This window comes from Microchirus variegatus (genome assembly GCF_963457635.1).
Source record: "Microchirus variegatus genome assembly, chromosome: 23".
NCBI classification, from domain to species: Eukaryota; Metazoa; Chordata; class Actinopteri; order Pleuronectiformes; family Soleidae; genus Microchirus; species Microchirus variegatus.
The window spans coordinates 14,310,561-14,328,238 of NC_139824.1; the positions used below are offsets into that span (position 1 = coordinate 14,310,561).

The 17,678-nt window shown below is 42.2% G+C and overlaps 1 protein-coding gene across 1 annotated transcript in view; it reads left to right on the top strand.

Annotated features, from left to right (window-relative positions):
• Positions 1-443: 443 nt before the first annotated feature.
• The window catches only part of LOC310943941 (alpha-1,6-mannosylglycoprotein 6-beta-N-acetylglucosaminyltransferase B-like), a gene marked incomplete at both ends in the record, with an annotated part of 95,272 nt that continues 78,037 nt past the window's right edge, over positions 444-17,678 (top strand). The window contains 2 exons of the mRNA XM_083909637.1: positions 444-511; positions 6,769-6,881. Coding sequence (XP_083765763.1) covers positions 444-511; positions 6,769-6,881 — 181 coding nt within the window. The remainder of the gene's footprint in view (positions 512-6,768; positions 6,882-17,678) is intronic.

The window sequence follows — 17,678 nt, forward strand, 5'->3', positions numbered from 1 at the left end:
TCACTCGACTCACTCACTCGCTCCCTCGCCACGCTCGCGCAGTGCTGCTCGGCTACACTGTGAAGTTGAGACGCGGCGCGTGCACCCAGCTCCTCTTCTTCATCACGAGAGGAGGAAAGACGGCACGAGGACACACTTTTATTGACACGTTTGGACAACAACAACCAGGTTTCTATTATCATTTATCTCGCGCAGGATACACACACACACACACACACCAGCAGCAGCAGCAGCAGTTTTAGCTTCTCGGTGTTTTTCCTCGACACGAACCGGGACTTGGTGAATTAAACTTTCTACCTTTTCCTCTTTTCGGAGCGATAAAGGAGCGTTTCGTGGACGCTTTGGACCGTGGACTGTGGACCGCGGACCGCGATGTTTGGTCAGCTGAAGTTCAACCAGGACGAGAGGTCTACAACGATGTCAGGGGTCGCCCTTTTTGGAAAATGATTAGTGGCTACATCGACGGTACAATAATGGTCCGAAGATGTCTAGTCACGTTCAAACCGTTCAGGTAAGAAACAGCGATGATTTTTTTTTTATTATTATTTTTTAAATATATGAATCCATGTTTTATTTGAGGGTAAATTCACAGAACCATCATTTACTGACCCTGTAGTCCTCATGGAGACCGAAACCCAGGTCCTAATGAGGCAGAAGCGCAAGTGTGGAGAGGATTAAGATGATTAACGTGGATGAAATTGTGTTTTCAGTACCTGTTATTGAACAATTTCCACTGCGTTTCCTTTAAAATTGACTTTTTTGCATTTGTCTTTTACAATAAATGTGGTTCCTAGTTGGTACAAATCCCATATTGTGCACAGTTGAGTTTAAACCTATTTAACTGGTTTAAGGTGTTTTCCCCTGCTCCAACACACCTGATTCAAATAGTTAATCAGGCTTCAGCAGAGCTTAATGATCATTTGAATCAGGTGTGTTGGAGCAGAGGGAAAACGTGCAGGACTATGGCTCCTCAGGACCAGGAGTGAGAAACCCAGGGCTAGACCGTCCAGATAGTGTGTGTTTTTGTGTGTCATCCTGTCAAGGAGAAGCTGAACTCCTTTATATTAGAGCTGCATCATTGAAAGAGCGGTTGTTCATCATAATCCCGTTTTTATCAGTCAGCCGAGCTCTAACTTAGTTCTCTCGCTGCATGGATGGCTCCGTTATCGCTGTGTAGCAACGCTTTGTTTGTGATGATGTGAAGAGAGAGAGAGAGAGGGAGGGGGAAAACTGGAGGGGGATTTATTACACGTTAACCACTTTAACAGCTGATATTTTTTACAGTCCATTGAGCCATGATGTGCCAGTCTGCTTTATGTTATTTGCCTCGATGGGGCCAGAGTTATAGCAGCCTTCAAGTCATCAAATATCCATCTTTTTTTGTGTTAGTCTGCGCTGCTTTTAATCTCAAATTCTCTCTGTGGCAGAAGAACGAAGGACCTCCTCGAGTGTTTACCACCTTTCACTTACTCCTCGCCACAGTGCAGCTGCACCTGTGCAGCGACTGTCATCCAGAACAAACATCTATATCTGCTCAGTCGATGAGCATTAATTCAGGCACATTTAATTCAGCAGCTTTGTCGCGCAGCTGCACTAGTCTTGAGAGAGAGAATTTACCCAAAATCAAACCATATCACCATCCCAAGACTTAGTTTTCTGCTGTGGATGGAGGGAAAATATTGAAGTGCCACTTCCCTAGGCAGCTTTAATGAGGGATATAGTGATATAGTTATACATATAATACAGTATACTTGTCCAGTTAAAGCTGTAGTGCTTAACTTTGTAATGTAAACAAGTGTCTGTTTACATTCAAACCATTTCCAAATGAGTTCAACCAATGCTGATTGAGCCCATCTCAGTATGGCATTTTGGAAGAAGCACACCGCTCGTGTAAAGCGAGACGCCGTCATACAGCAGCACCATGGCTGGAAAACACCAAGAAGCTTGCCCTAAAAGGATTTTACTTAAACAAAAATAAAACCTGGATGTTCAGAAGAGCTTCACAATCGTATTTTAACCACAATCCTGACTCTAGCTTAGCTCACAACCGTGATTTCTATATTGAAAAATGCATGCTACTGCTACAAAAAAACTGCTTATTTACAGGCTTGCATGTGTCAATCTGCCTGTGTTTCCTGGAAGCAGTAATTCTGCAGTAAAAAGCAGACCGCTTCATACACTAAGTGTCCACTAAATGCTCCAGAAGTGGATCCATCTTAACCCCCTTGACAGCACTTGAAGAAATAAAGTGTTATAATAAATCCTGCTCGTCATACTCTCAAAACCGTAGGCGGCGTACGGATGCTACGATGTGACAATCGTGCCCACACTTCAGGCGAGTTCCTGTTACAGGAAAAAAAAAAGTTTTATTAGAAATCCCCAAAACGCCACACGGCTCCTCCCTTTCCTGACAAAACTGCTCGCTTCAGAAATAATCTACCTAGAGGCGCGTGGAGGAAGCCAATTAGCTGATAGCAGATCTCTCCTTCTGATCCAATTACAGCGAGCGGAGCGTTCACTTTTAAGCGTATTAATTAAAGGCTCGTCAGGCAGGACCGGGGCCTAATCCTCTCGTATCACCCACCTAACGCCACTGTGGAGAGCGGATAAATGATTGAAAGATCAGAGAAGGGAAACGCTAGACTAACATCAGCAGACCCCACATGAGCTGACGCTCGTGTCTCCGTAATTGTTTGTTTTTACTTCCTAGCATAAATTGCTGCTGTCCGTCAATCCTTTATTCACAGACTCTATCAAACCCATCACAGAACTTGTAGACCACACGGTCGGCGTTGTGGTTAGCACTCTTGCGTTTTGCAGTTCTCCCCCGTGTGCGTAGGTCTTCTCCGGGTTCTCCAGTTTCTCCCCCACAGTCCAAAACGGGGATTTACCTAAATTGGACACTCTTTTCCATTAAAAGTCACACTTTTATTCATCAAAAGTGTTGCATGATGAATAGAAAATGTAGTCAAGACATTGGCAAGATTAGAAATAACAGTTTTGCCCTTTCGTCAAAGAGCCAGCAAAACTGTTTTAAGCTGTGCTAACATCATTGCACAAGGATTTTAGAATCATCCAATAGCTTTCTAACGCGATTAGCAAACACAATGTACCATTAGAACACTGGAGAGATGGTTTAACAATGTATAGAGTGTATTTCTGATTAATTTAATGTTATATTAATTGAAAAAAAAGTGCTTTTCCTTCAAAAATAAGGACAACGGTAATGTATGTTCCCATGACCCTCATGTGGAGGATAAAGCGGTAGAAGACGGACATATTTAGATTGTTGGCTTCCATTTCCTCGGCCTGCTGGCCAGATGTTTATATATAAAGTGTGTCATCCATGCAGGTATAAGTCTTCCTCCCGTGGCTTCATATTTATGACTAATAATCCTTTGAGCTTAATGATCGTATGGGATTGGATTCACACCAGTTCCCATATCGCTGCTCTGTGGGTCCTCCTGACAATGATTGAGCTTTTCCAATTCATTCCACAATATGCCTGGAACAGATGGGGGGTAATATTTCATTATTTCATAACGCCAAAGTATCCTGGGAGAAGCACAGAGCAGGCAGAGGCACAGTATACGACGTTATGGAGTGGATAAGAACAGACTCTTATATAGAGGCTGGGTGATAACAGTCTTCTGATGCTTTCAGTGTAAACTGGTGACACATTTACACGCCGACACTTTGCTTTCGAAACCTCTTCCCGTCGTCCCGATGATCGCGCTGATCATCTCGTTGAAGTGTCTGCGTCCGCCGCCAGCCAATCGTGACGGTAATCAGATCTGAGAAGTTGACATTCAACACGTATTCATGCGCAGCCTCATCCGTCTGCCTCCTAAGTGCAATCAGTACAGTAATTCATTATGTCCAGCTCGGGCTGAAAATGGAGTCAAATCGCTTCGGAACACGATGATGAATTACTGCTTTGCGTGATCAGGTAGCCGTTGGCGTGTTTGACGGTGGCGGCGACGGCGGTGATTCCTCGTTATCAATTGTTTTGCGTGTTGCCTGAGACTAAAAAGCCCGTCCTTGAAGCCATCACAGTGTATAACAACCCAGGGGCGAGACACTTTTGGCTCCATCTGTGCATATAAAGTCACCCTGGGAGCTCGCCAAACCACCACGCTCTATACTTAACGGATTATTCAACATCATCTTGATCCCGTTGGGGTCAGTCGCACCAGTTCAACAATGGCTTTTGCGTTGGAACTCATTTCCTTTTCGTTGCTCATCAATATTAAGAGGGCTTTTGTTCTGAACTTTGCGTGACTGGAGCTACTTAGCATTCCAGTAGTGCTGTCAGATTTTTACACTGGCCTGTGCGTTCAAGCAAACAGCTTTTGTCTGAAGACAAAGCAATATCTTTGAATAATGCATTCACATGTTCACGTTCAAGATTAAGTTTTCTAACCTCAAGTTAAAGGAGACGTATTATACCCTATTTCTCCACGTTAAGCTACTTCCCTGGTGTCCTAATAAACATGTCGTACCTTAAGGATGAAGCACCACAGCAGTTCAATCACCCTGCCAAAACAGCCCTGCTCAGAACGCTCGTTTTTGAGTGCCTGTCTCTTTAAATGCAAATATGACACAGGAAACTACGTCAGCGTCACTGAGGCTAACGGTAGCTAACAGCAGTTAGCATTCGGAAAAACCATAATTTGCCAACTCTAGCCAGCACATTGCCGTCATATATAAAATGTAAATCCTCTGAGGCTGGAAGTTTGTGTAGAACTCTGTGCTGCACTGTGCAGCCAAGAATAGAACACTTCGCTGACTTCCGCTCTTCCGGATACTATTGCCCTCGCCTGCGCTCTCACGTTTTTTAGGGACAAAGCGGGACAACAATTATACTAATTATGTCACTTCCGGGTATTGGCCAATCACAAGACAGTTGGGAAGGCTCTAGCTGACTGGCCAATCACAACACAGTTCTGTCTTCTGGGTGTGAGATTTCAGTCTGAAACACCGCGGCTGACGAGAGCTTCAGCGAGGAGAGATTTCTATCTGCTCATTTACAGCAACTAGGAGGTTGTCGACCATAAAACATGTCCTCCATAACTCACATATATGTGCGATAGGACCACTCTGTGTGACCTTTAGAAGTTTAAGCAGCAATTTTGAACTGTAATAATTGTTTTGCAAAGAAAAGTTTCTTTATTTCCCGCTGTTTTATTCCTGCGTTTCCTCACACGCTGGAAACGGATTAGCATGACTGAGAATTGAAAATTAAACATTTTTGAAAAACATCAGCTGCTGAAGCCATATGGTATAAGTAAGTGCTGCAGTGTGAGCCATTGGGGATCGCAGCAGAGCAGCAAGCCTTTCTGGGGTTTTTTTAGAGTAGGGCTTAACTTGTTAGTCATGGAGGCTGACAGGTATTTTGTCCAGTGGATATGAATCAGCGTTGCCTTTTCTGCTTCCCCAAAGAACCGCGCGTAAAATAGCAACCCCTGATCCACATACACCTGAAGAAAGTAGCTTAAGTAGGGCAGGATTTTACACCGATAAAGAAAGACCTGATTTTCAACTCCTTTTAAGTCAAACATCTCATTCTCTCGTGGCTGTAACAAGGGAGATGCTCACAACAACACGTTTAACTTTAACAAAGCCAGGTGTGCAAAGTAGATGTGAGGCGACGTTTTCTAAGAAAACGATCACCTGAGACCGATTTACTGCTCGTGTCCCACCAGGAACTGATTTGAGCAACAAGAACTTCGTCTCTGAGCGTAGTTGTTTTTGATATGTGAGGACGACATGGTGTGAAGTTACATCGGAGTGCAGAAGATGGAACAATAGCAATAATTATCTGCGTAATTTTCTATCTAAATGTCATGTAATGTAAGGTTTCTTAAACACTTCTACACTTTAGATTAGGAACACATATTCACCATTAACTAGGTGTTTACTAACGTGTGTATAAGTCGCATACTAGCCCTTTATTAGTAAATATTAGTCACGAATTAGCACCTAATATAGAAAGAATCTTAATTCATGTCATAATAGAGGTAGAATAAGGACTATTATGCTACTTATATGTTAGTAAGCACGTAGTTAATGGTGAATATGTGTTCCCTAATCTAAAGTTACCAAAAATTAACATTTATCATGATAATTATCACGGTTTTCTGATAGTTTCATCACATTCTTTGAATGAAATCCAGTATTGTTGCTGTGCTTTGTGTGGTTCAGACTTTCAGGGTGAACACTCGTTATTTAAGCTGTCTTTAAACGCTCTTTACTCGTCATCTCCTGCTCTCTCCTTCCCCTTCTCCGCTCTCCTTTGTGTGCCTCCAATATTTTTAATTTATGATGAGAATAACCAAAATAACCTGCTTTTACCCTTTATATTATATATATATATTTTGCCTTGCCCTAGATTTATGCGAGGCAGTAATATCGTCGCGCTAAAAATGCTTCAAGTGCCTCTTCGCTTCCAAGTTCTTCTTTCCTGCATGTGATCAGTGCTCTATTTAAACGCTGCCTTCAAGAAGAGCCGCCTGCTGTTTCACGACCGTCTCTTCGTTTCTCTTCTTCTTGTTGCCACATTTACTCTCATCTTTGCCTGTTGATAATTCACCTTCGTTTTTATTATCGTCAAAACCTACATCCTCACCCAGAATTCGTCTCGCGCCTCTTGAAATGTCGCCGGTGGCACCCAAAACACCAATTTACCTGCCCGTGCCCTCAAATATGTTTCCCTGTTTCACCTCCTCCTCTTTAATGTGTGCCCTCCTTCCTTCCCTTGTGTTGCAGGATATTCGTGGTGGGAATAGGATTTTTCAGCCTCTGCTTTCTAATGACCTCTCTTGGGGGACAATTCTCAGCCAAGAGATTGGGGGACTCCCCGTTCACCGTCCGCACAGAAGGTACTTACATGTGTCGTGCGTGTGTGTGTGTGTGTGTTACCATATAAATAGTCCCTTCACTGCTCTATCTATGTGGCGTCGCTGGTGCTTCACAGCCACAGGAAACCCCATGATACATCAGGATGAAGCCATCAAATCATAAATGTAAATGCCACTCGTATAACCCTTGGCAGAAGAGGCTTTTCCCCCCCCCCCCTGTAGCTGTTGTCAAGATTTAAATGCTTACAAATGAAGATTTATCGTTACGTGTGGTGCATATAGGAGCAGAGAGTAGATGGGAAATTACCGGTCTGATCCGCAGCGGTGACAGGGGAAGCGAAGTGGGTGGCTATTATACAGAATCTGTGGCTTTCACCTTGACTTCTCCAGGGGATTCTGCACCGAAGACAGTCGAAATGTTTGTAAATACACTTTGGTGAGCTCTTTTCTGACTCCATCTTTGGTGATTTTCGAGTAGAGGTAAACTACCATTGAATAGTTTGTGGTCACTTAGAGATATCCTTATTTTTGAAGGATTTTTTTCCACTGAATATAACGTTAACGCCGCGTCATTTTATGCGGCCCGCGAGTGATTAATTAGTCTTAAAAATCTATGCTAAAATAGGTATATGCTGCCTTAAGGCGTGCGTTGACCATAAACTACATTTCCCACAATGCATGGCGATCACGTTACACGCAAAGTGACGCCACTAGATCGCAGTGCATCATTGTATATGCATCGTGCGATGAGTGAAATTGAATAAGTAATAAATACAGAAAGTTATTTAGCAATATGTTACGGAGTAGTTACCTTTATTTTACACTATATTTGGTTACATTTAGTTACATTTATTCTGTATGACAGTTACATCTGGCCCTTTGAGGGTCACCATTATGCTGATGTGAAAATGAGTTTGTCACCCCTGCTGTATACATTGTTAATGTGGTAAACGACTGTTCTAGCTGCAAATGTCTGGTTTTGGAATAGAATATGTACATAGGTGTATAGAGGCCCATTTGTTCTAATGGTACATTTTAGTATAACTTTGTCTGTGTCTGGCCGAATATAAAAATGAAATTCCATTGAAGAAAGCACCTGAACAAAACGTGTGCACTTATCAATTTGCAAGGTGAAATAAGAGGAAACGCACCGACCTTGCCTCGCTCTGCCTTCTAAATAACAGAGAGATGTATCTGAACGTGTGGTTAAACGTCATTAACACTTTAGCCGGCCAATGTCGCGTCACACGACCCAAAGCGAAGGCTAAGTGCCAGTAGTAAGGAAGGATAAAAGAAAAGGCACCACTCTAATAATCCCCCTGCTGTACAAGGTGCTGAGATTGAAAGGCAGAGGTCACGTTGTGGAGGCCGACCGTTTTTCCTCTCCCTCTATAGTTTGAGTTAAAATAAGAACTCCTGTGTCGCTTCTATATGTGTGTGCATGCTCTTTATAGTGGAAGCATGCCGTTAGTCAGCTGGCTTGTGCGTGAAATGCAAATAACAAACAAAGCAAATGGAATAAATGCAACCTTTTTGCATCCAGATATTGAAAAAATGACCAGACTAATGTTATAGTTTTGAAAATGAACCCTTAACACTCCTCTGTGAATGTAAATGGAGTGCTTTCACTTTGAAACAGACTCTGGATGTGTTGTGTTCGAGATGATGGCGGCAGGAATTATAGTCCACGCTCGCTCGCTCGTGTCGTAATCCGTCGCGGAGAGAGATGAACACACGGGAAAATGGAGATGCTTAAATAAGGAGAATGCAGAATACGTGAAAGCGTTATTAAAAAAACCAGATGCACTGTGTGTAAGTGAGAGGTAATGGAACAGTGGAGGGGGGGGGGGGATTTGGGATTATTGCGCTTGTGATTAATAGAGATTACTGTGTTTTTTTTGTGTCTGGTAAATTATGAATCGCGTGCGTCTGTTTACTTGATTAATCAACTGCTCGTGCACTGCGGTTTTGGGTAAGACATCTGCTCAGCTCATTAAAATCTGTGCAGTGTCCAACCGTGATTCCTTCTTAGGAGATTGGTGTGCGAGAGCGAGACGCCACGTGGATCCGTTAATGTACTTAAATACTTTTCTGCTTGTCTGTGCACAAAAGATTCCTGTATTGCTATAATCAACAGTGTGTTGATGTTGTGTGTGTGTGTGTGTGTGTGTGTGTGTGTGCGTCACACCCAGTTCTCTGCGTTTATGTTCGCCTCCGTGGTCGTCTCGCACACGCTGTTTTTTTTCGCAGTTCTCTCCCCCTCGAGTACGGTTTTATGTACGTTTGTGATGAGCCGGCAGGAAATTGGCTGTTCAATGGGGCGACGGCGGCAGCAGCGTGGGGACGCGATTGAGACCAGAGAGAGACTGCGAGACTGATCCATCTGCTCTCGCAAAATCAGCCCCCCGTGAAACAACTGGCCCTCTCATTAAGCCTGCACTCACCACCTGCAGACACACACACACACAGGAGGAGGGAGAGAGTTTTCCACCGTGTTTCATTATGTGAAACTGTGTAATTTCTGGCTCACGTTCAACAGTAAAATTAGAAAATGTTGCCAAATCTATAAATGTTAAAGGACTGATTTAAACTGAGCAGAGCTGAGGAGCGAATTCTCTTTATTACTTTTATTTGACCCCTTTATAATCAACTGTTTACTACCTGACCGGATCATATTTACCATTTACCCATGACCGTGTTTGTGACCGATGATCTGATTCCTTGTTGTCATTTCTGTCGCATGACCACATAGCTGGTAGTGCTGTGCAAATTAATGCAGGTTAATGCACGTTGATGCACGTTAATGCACGTTGATGCACGTTGATGCACGTTAATGCACATTAATGCAAGTTAATGCACGTTAACGCAGGACACGTTTCCATGACGACTGACCGGAAAAAGACGCGCATGACGTCATGTTTACGTGCCCCGACACCGGAGTCCAGGCACCGTTTACCAGTTAGCTCCGTTAGCTGCATTAGCTCCTTTTATCGCCAGTTAGCGCACCTACAGTCGAACTGGAGCGGTCTGTTTATTAAAGGAAAAGAGCAGCGCTACAAATAACCAGCTGCACCTGTGTTACTGCGTATGTGCGTAGTTTAGCGCTACTTTAGAGACTCGTTTTAACAATCGGGAGTCACGCAAACGTGACGTCACGCGCGGCATGTTCTCCCCCTGTGTGTGCGTGGGTTTTGTCCGGGTTCTCCGTCTTCCTCCCACTGTCCAAAAACATGCAGATTTGGGGATTAGGTGAATTGGTCACTCTAAATTGACCGTAGGTGTGAGAGTGTGCGATGGACTGGCGAACTGTCCAGGGTGTTCCCCGCCTATCGCACTATGTCAGCTGAGATTGGCGCTGGTGTATGGTGGAGGATAAAGCGGTAGATTGAGGTGGATGGAACAGCATGTTATTCAATAAGTACTGAAACATTGACCAAGAGTTTAGAGAAGGTTAACTTTGGTTTTGGTTAGAGAAGTTAAGAGTGCATTTCAGGTGCATTCTGACACTTTTTGTGAGTAGTGTACAGAGATGGATGTGTTGGTTGAAGCCAGTTTTCTTCGTCTACAGAACTTGGTTTTATTCCCACATTGTTGAGGAGGAATTGTCAGGTGTGAGCGCTTTTCACATTTGTGTAGGGCTTTGTCGCATTAGCGGGAGTTGTGTTGGTAGCAGCTGTTTGGGTATTAGCTCCACGTTTTTACCACCACATCATGATACTTCTCGGCTTATTGGCTTACAGTGAAACTTAGAGTTACATGTTCTGTTTTTTAAAACTCAAATCTTTGTAACTGACTGACATCAAGAGCTTGTTTTCCCAGAGATGGGAAAAGCCTTGACTTGTAGATGCTGGAAAGGATGAATGAATGTGCAACACCAAATATGGACTATTATCAAATCCTTTAATTTCATTCTTTAACTTTCAACACCTGTAGATAAATCAAAAGTCAAAATTTAAATGCTCTGTATTCCAGAATGAAGTTTGGAAAAACGTTTTCTTAGTTTTTAGTTGACTAAATTGTTTTTTCACTGCTAGTTTTAGAGTTTCCACTCGTGGTTGTAAATACAGTTAACAGGCGTACACGTTACACAGTCATGCGTGTACACATTAACGCGTGTATTTCCACTGGTACGGGTCGAATTGTACATTTGTACATCTCCCGCTCTGTGGTCCCCTATCATCATGTTTTTTTTATTTTTCTTCTTCTCCACACTGGATGTTAATGTCTATCACACGTTCCCTGCAGATGTGTCTTTCCTTCCTTTCCCTGTCACTTCGTGTTGAACAAACCTGGCGTGACAATCGCTTACGTGTGTGTGTGGCACTAGATACAGTACAGCTGCAGAGCCACTGTATCACTGCACTCCTGTAGCCTGTGTTTGTGTGCGTATGAGCAACTGGATTCATCGGCATGTGAAGGGTTAGACAGAGTGTTTCTTGAAGACAAAATGTGTCAAACTACCATTTTTAGATTAAATATTGTGCCGACAGACCGAAGAAAACACATTTGTTTCTCGTGCGTCTGCACAAATATCACATAATAATCATTTTAAATATGTGATTCAGATGAAAATTAGAATATTATGTATCGCAAATCATATCGCAGTCGCGATTTCAGTCAAAAATAATCGCAATTAGATATTTATTCAGAATGGTTCAGCCCTATAGTGTATGCACGTGTGGCTACACTGCTTTCCTGACCAAGCGGAATGATGGAATTCTTTTTTTCTTCTTCTTTGGTGTTTAAAAGCTGTTGGAATCCATAATGTTGCTCTTGTCTTTTCTTGGCTTGCTTGATCACACTGACGAGATGTCTTTTTGCCACCAGTGTGCTGTAGACTCCAGTTTTAAGAGAGTCAGGTAGTAGAGCAGATTATTGCATTTATTTCAGGAAAATCTTTGTGGAAAGAAGCACCAACATTTGGCACAAAAACTCCCCGGGGATTATTCTTTTGTTAAAAACCCATTAGTTGCACAAAAAATCACAATGGCTGCCATTTTTTCCCAAGATGGCTGCCAATACAAGCTCTGAAATGCTATTTTTGAGGCAACTTTGTATAAAATTGCCTAATGGGTATAAATAAGACCACAGAGAAGTCAGATTTATTATGCTGGAGAGAATAAGAAGCTTCTATTTATATTCATCGTTTGACACCAAAATCACTGAAATCGGCCCAGGTTGGAGAAGGCGGCCATCTTTAAAAATGGTCGCCATTTAGATGTTTACTTGGGTAATGGGATTTTTCAAAAGAATGACCTAAGAGGTACATTCAGTGCTTCTTCCAGACGTAAAATATTATTTTGCTAATCTGCTCGACTAAGGGTCATGCTATTGTTCAGGTGTAAGCGTAGAAGCTCGGTTTTTTCCCCCCGCCACAAGATTTGTTAGCTTAAAACAGCATGCGTTTCAATAGTGATTGAGAAATAATAGTCATAATAGCATTGCTAAAACAACAAATCTGGAGTTTTAGTTTATATTTTACTTATAATTGGTTTCTGAATGAGGAAATTGTAGTACCTATCCCAAAAGAACAAAGTATAATCCCTTATACATCCCACACTGTTGGCTCTTGGATGGCGTCGTCTGCTCGACACATCTGTAAACTCTGTATTTATCCCCCGATTCCCCCTGACCTTTATTTCCCCTCTGTTTAAACTTAGGCCTGCCGTGTTATTCCATCCTAAGGCCATTGCGAACACCAACACACATTAACCAGAAAGCCGATTCGTTTTACAAGCGGAGAGGGGGCCGCTGTTCTGCCCTAAGTGTTATTACCCGCTTGTAATTGAGAAATTTCTCCACAGTGAGTTTTATGATGGTTATGTCTCTGCGAAGGTTACGGTGCTCCCTCAATTAACCAGTCTGCATCCAGTATCGCCTATAAGTCGCTGGCTCATCGTCATCGTCGTCGGCGCCCTCTGACGTAATCCGGTCGTTTTTCGGGGTCCTGGTCGTTCACAGTCGAGCGTGCTCACGATCTCCTCCTGCAGATGAACGCTAACGGTGTTTGTGAAGACACGGCCTTGAATGGTTTTGGCGAGAGCTCTGATTGTATTATTGTCTGTGTTGACAACAGTGGCAGCTGTATTTGTCTGGTGTCTTTACTGGCGTGGCTGATAAGGTTATAGACTGCACACACACCCAGAATGAATTCAGATTATATCTTGTCCTCAAGCTACCTCCTTGTCTATTCTCATTTTCTCTCATTTACTTCCCTCAGACATGATTTGTTTTCTGAATAAGCACAGACTGTTGCTTTTTTCTTCTCCTCACCACCCTCCACCTATTCCCTAATATTCCCGCTTTCACATGCACGCCATTGTCGGCTCACTCCTCATCCTATAAAAGAAACGTCTCCCTTTGTCTGATAAGTGACAGTAATGGTCACTGCAATGCAGCGGAATTAATTTATTTGACACAAAGTGTATAGGAGACGGCAAGGAAATAATGGCTGCGTGGACCCATTCAATTATCTTCAAAGTGACAGATTTAACCCAAATAAATAAATTACAAACCTTGGTTTTCAGATGGTGAGCACTGTTCATACTCAGTTTATCACAGAGGCAGCACTTTTAGCTTTTTCTCATGTCAATTTAACGCCGTCTCTCACTCCCCCAGGAAAAAAACTGTACCATAAATAATCAAATAATATAATAATAAAAAAATGTCATACACTTGAAACCTGAAAAGATAGAACACTCAACAGTTGTATTGCTAACAAATTAAGTGGATTTTTACACTGCTGACCCCATTCTGATCTTTTAGTGGCACAAATCAAAGCACATGGATTCAGCCTCTGTTTGATTGGTTTCAAGCCTCAATTATGTGTAAGTAAATCAGATGTGATTTCAATTTTGGAAAGTTAAGGCCCTTTAAATAGTCTTAATGGCGATTTCACGAGGTATTACATTTTGTCCATAGAGTTCGACTGCAAAAAGTATGCGTAAATGTATTTATTTTCAGTGAACGTGTCGTCCTGGCGCAAAAATAATATCTGAAATCGCACGAAATGAACTCCAAAATCATCAGATATAGGGAAAATGTATGTTTCCTAAAAATTCAAATATGTGTTGCTGATTGATTGCAGCTTGAAGTGGCGATAAGGTCATAAAATATTATCAGACGGTCTTGAAAAAGTCTTTAAAAGGGTATTAATATAAATACCCTGAACTCCCAGAGGACGAGGGCTCAAACCAGTGGACTCATGCTAACGTCTTTTAAACCCTTGGAGTGAAGATTTAAAAAAATCTCAAACTAACGCTACTTTCCGACTTTGCCGACCCTGAGTTGTCTCCCCAAGTTTTCACGGGGGGATTTGTGCGCGACGGTGATTAAAATCAGCGCATGACGTGCCACACTCTAATTGTAGACACGGATGATAGAAAGCAGACATAAAGCTGTTGTGAGACATGCATGCATAAAGCTACCGTAAATAAATCCTGCGAGCAGCGTCCTGATTTTTAGATTAGGCCGCGCCCATCTCATATACTTTTTTATGTACTGTATCGGAGCTGCTTTGTTAGATACAGCGCTTATGTTGGCAGTACGTCGCCCGTGAGGGCTCGCTGGTGCTATTTCAGGAAAACGCTGCTCGAGGAGGAGCCGACGCGTCTCTGAGGGCAGTGGAGATGCAGTATAGATTAGGAGGAAACAACAGATGAGGGAGATTTGCTGCGAGAAGACTGAACTGTGCGCTGCTCTGCCGATTTGTTTTTGTTTGATTTGCATAATTTGCTGCGTGCACACTGCAGCTTTGTCTATATACACTGCTCTTTTCTTTATGGCTTTTTGGTGCAGGTGGCATTTAAAGGACCGCTATGGTTTGGTGGATTACGACTGGCTGCATCATGAAGATGAACTTTTGAGTTTGTGTTGGGTTGAATGGGTTTCTTAAGACATAAATAGTGACATAAATGGTGTAAATGGCAGCCGGGTTGGTCCCGTTTTGATGCTCTAGACTAAAGAGGGCACACTGTACAGTAGTACAAATGTCTGCCTCCCTTCTTTCTTTCTTTCTCTTCAGGCAATACTTCTCTAATACTTGTGTGCAATTGCAATATGAGCAGAGAAAACAGCTCTTTCTTACAGGCAGTGGCATAAGAATACGCCTAAAAGACAAAGAGGGATGTGGAGGAGCAGCCCTACGGAGTCTCTGTGAACTTACCCTCATCTGCTTCCATGTGTTTCAACAAAGATTTAAGCCCCATAGATGGACTGCTTTTTGAGGGTTAAGACCAGATTTTATGGTTCCAGTTACACAAAGTTTTACTTTAAGGTTAGCTTTAGGGCAATAATAGTTTTGGTTCTTATCTTCAAACACCCCCCCTGACTGAAAGAATCCAGGCAGAGCAGTACAAAGCTCAGTCTAAGGCAGTTTGAGGTGTTTCCACTTGAAAGCCGCGGACACACACACACACACACACACACACGGGCACAAAGCTAAATTAAGATGCACGCAGGCTGCAAACAGAAAATGCAAAAACACTGTCTTTTGCACATTCGTCACACCGTCAGTTGAAATTAAGGTCAAACGCTGCATTCTCCAGTTCTGCTCTCTCTCTGTGTCTCTGAGTGTCCTCCACATGACTTGAGCACAAAATCACATGCATCAAGACGATGGGACAGTTTGTCTCTAGAATAACACTGGCCTGTGAACCAGACATTAACAATGTGATGCCGACGATGATTAGACAGGTGTGACTCAAGAAAGAAATGCCAACACAAATGGAACAAGGTTTGTTTTAATATAAAGTAAATGACGTAGGGTTTTGTGCTGTTTTTAGTAAAAGTACCATATCCCCAGTACCGCAGCGACAAAGGCGTCATAAAACCATATCAAACTTTAAGAAAGACAGACATGCTGCATACCAACAGAAAGGCCAGAAACTCGGCTAAAAGCTCATATAAACCATTCTTATGTTCACGAAACACAGTTAAAACACCACAACAACAAATGGCACAGATGGTGCCCAACTGTGCCAAAAGAGAGAACGCCTAGACATCTCTTTACTAAAACCTCTGTAATTTCACTCTGCTTCACTTCAGCAGCATCAGTCTTTGCGCAGCTCATGTCCACATGTTGTTGCATGACCTCCATGTGTTTTTAAGCTCCTACTGCATATTTTAAAGGTGATAAAATACAATTTAAATTCTTTAAAATGCAATATTTTTTTAGACGAGAGAAAAAAAATCCTTAATTTATGTTGTGTTCCATGTACATTTACTCTGACACAGTAGCATATACAGTGAAACTTACACTTCTGGTGGAATCTAACAACTGTAATCTTTATTTTGATACCAAGATAATCCACATAGAGCTTGTAACTGCAGAGATTTACTCTATTTAGTTTGGGCATGTCATTTTCGAGCAGGGACTCCAAAAAGAGGGTCAGGGAAGAATAGGTTAATGCACACATTGCATGATTAGGTCTTGTTTCGGAGTGAGATTATATGAACATTGGTGGTTAAAATTGTTCTAAAGCGCTCAAAAAAATCAGTTTGGTAAGAAATAAATCCATTTTATTTCATTGCAGATCCAATACATATTTTTGGGGATCACTTTAAAGAGAAGTGGGCGGATGTTACTACGGAAGAAATCTTTAAAGACAATTTAAGAACTTTAAACGCAACAACATTAACTATAGTAATTATGAATAAAGAAATTAGCTTTAATTAGCTTGTACTTAACTTAATAGAATCATGGCTTTTAACGTGGTATGTTCTAGTATTAGCAGACGCTTTTTTTGAATTTAATGGCTGCTTTAATGGAATCTGTGATAACTTTTTTTAGAGACTAGAGACCAGACAACATTTTGAAGATTCATTAAAGATGCTTTTTTTTCATCACAGATGATTTAATCTGGAGCTGTGTTTTAGTTTAATGCACATTCAGTCTTAAAAAAAAGCACATAATGAGTAATGTGTGTTCTTCATAGCTGTTGAGCAATGCTTGTGCATTCAGGTTAGTCTATACAATACTATTATTTGTGTCTCATGTATTAAGAAAGAAAAACCTTTTATTCTTTATTAAGAAAACCAGCATTTTCTACATGCTGATACTGTTCCTCCACTCAGGCATTTATTTAGCAGCTTACTGAGCTGATCTGCTGTGCTGTAAGGGCAGGCCTACGGCTATTCGCCCTCTCTGGGAAATTATAAATGGCATTACCTGTCATCTCAGATGATAGGTCCTATTCGTGTAAACGACACGGTGAGGCACAACCCCAAAAAAAAAAAAGGTTTTCCCCAAATCTCTCATTGTCTGTTTGTGTCATGTAACGTTCGGTTGGTTTTGTCTGCGTTTGAACGAGCACAACAATCTTTCCCTGTCAGACATGCTCACCTTTCAGATGATGTGATGGAGCGCAGTCACTTTTACAAATAATCTCGCTCGCTTCAAGCACACGTCGAGCTTCCGAAAGCGTGAAGCGCCATGTATGTATTCGTCTGGGTGTATATGTGGGAGTATGTTCTTCTACGTGTGCATCTTTGCTATAGTTATAATTACGCACTTTTCTCAGCCTTTAGCAGATCAAGTTGGATTAATGCATTCTGATTGATCAGTCTAATTTCCCTAATGGCTCCCACCGGGCCATCAGTCTGTGAAGAATGAAAACCGCGTCCGACTCAGCATCTCATGGCTGCGGAATCTTGGGAAAAAACGCACACGCCTGCCTGCAGTTTGACTGATTCATAATAAAATACGAAGCAGTGGTGTGATTTGCAACAAACAGTCAAACCATTGGTCACACACACACACACACACACACACACACACACACACACACACACACACACACACACACACACACACACACT